Consider the following 1,722-nt stretch of genomic DNA (forward strand, 5'->3'; position numbering starts at 1 on the left):
TGAGGTTGGCCCAGGATCAGGCAGTGTTTTGTTCTGTTGTGCATAGGGTCTCTGTGAGTTGGTACCGACTCGATGGTACCTAACCAACAACAACAGGGGAGTTGAAGGAATGCCTGAAATGACATCATTCACTCTAGTGGTGTTAATTACCAACCTTGTCCATGCTCAGTTCCAACATCTTTGACCTGATGGAATCCCTCAGCCTTGGGCAGAGCCTCCCTGTGCTCACAGCTCTTTGGACAGCACCCTAATCTGTCCCATCTCCCCCCTACCCCCAACACATACATGCTGCTCAACCTCATTATTCTTGGTACAAGAGTGACATCTGAGGTTTGGTCCTCCCCTTTCATCTCCCAGGAAGGAGCTAGGGGTGTAATCCCAAGTGAGAGGCTTAGGTTAAATGTAGGATGGAAGCTTTTAGGCTACCTCATCAGGGTGGTTGCTAATAGAGTTGGTTATTCAAGTCTTCACAGGTAAGTAAGTAGGTAGTTTGTGACATTCCAGAAGGCTTTTGCTACCCCATAACAACAACCTCATTAACAATTCTCATTCTTCACCATTCTTCCCTATTAGCAGGTGATTTCTATGGGTTAAGCATTGTAGGTGCAGAGGTGGGAAAGCTGCCTTAAAACGTATCTGTTCTCAGCAGGGTGACTCATTCCGACTATTGAGACGGAGCGCTCCGAGCTCCTCAAATCTCTTTTCTCTGCATCTGGAGGGGCAAGGCAAGAAGATGGTCCCCAGTATCTGGAAAGGAAGTATCTTGGAAGGTGGAGAAGGGTATGGGGACCCTAAAGGTCCATTTTGGGTTTTCATCCAGGAATGGCTCTCACCTTCACCCACTTCAGACTGACAGTGGGGCATGCTTGAGATGGTAGTTTCCATGTGGTACCAAGTTTATTCACAACTGCTTCTCACCACAAGCCCTATCTTTTTTATTCTCCGAGAATTAGAAAAGATAGCTTACAGAGGCTAAGCAACTTACCCAAGGTCACCCAGCTGCCAAGGCAGATTAGGTTTCCTAACCCTGGGTCCTGGCCTGGGTAACAGACAGAGGAGCCCAGTGAAGACACACACCCCTGCCTTCTCTCAGCAGAGCCTGGAGGGACCATGTCCCTCATCCCACGGCTCCGATGGAATGAGGCCCCACCGCGGCTGTCGTCCCAGAGCCCAGCTGAGATGGTGCTGGAGACGCTTATGATGGAGTTAGCAGGGCAGATACGGGAGGTGGAGAGGCAGCAGAGGGAGCGTAACAACGCAAATAGGAAGATCCGCACAGGCGTGGACTACAGTTGGCTGGCCAATGCGCCCCGGCCCACCTACGACCTCAGCCCTGGCGAGAGGCTGCAACTGGAGGATGTCTGTGCCAAGATCCACCCATCCTACTGTGGACCCGCCATCCTCAGGTAAGCCCGGGTACTGGGATGGGACCAGCACGTAGCCCGGAAGACTTGAGGGAGGGCGGCTGCAGTGGCCTGCAGGACCCAGTTATCTGTTAGAAGCGTAAGGCAGTAGGAAGAATCTGAAAGAGGCCGTGGAACCCAGGCCAGGGCTAGAGATTCAGAGGCTCTTCAGTTCCCATGGGAGAGAACCCAGGGCCTGTGACTTTTCTATTCTCCCGACCTGAAATATTATTATCCTAGATATTAACATCGTTGGCTCCCTTTTCTTCTTCCGTGCATCATCAGCGTTACCACCTATGGTGTATATCTATCTGTGTGT

At 51.2% G+C, this 1,722-nt stretch overlaps 1 protein-coding gene across 1 annotated transcript in view; it reads left to right on the plus strand.

The window, feature by feature from the left end:
- Nucleotides 1-1,110: 1,110 nt before the first annotated feature.
- The window catches only part of RD3 (retinal degeneration 3), an 8,486-nt gene continuing 7,874 nt past the window's right edge, over nt 1,111-1,722 (plus strand). The window contains exon 1 of the mRNA XM_006834030.1: nt 1,111-1,406. Coding sequence (XP_006834093.1) covers nt 1,111-1,406 — 296 coding nt within the window. The remainder of the gene's footprint in view (nt 1,407-1,722) is intronic.

This window comes from Chrysochloris asiatica, unplaced genomic scaffold (assembly GCF_000296735.1).
Source record: "Chrysochloris asiatica unplaced genomic scaffold, ChrAsi1.0 scaffold00009, whole genome shotgun sequence".
NCBI lineage: Eukaryota > Metazoa > Chordata > Mammalia > Afrosoricida > Chrysochloridae > Chrysochloris > Chrysochloris asiatica.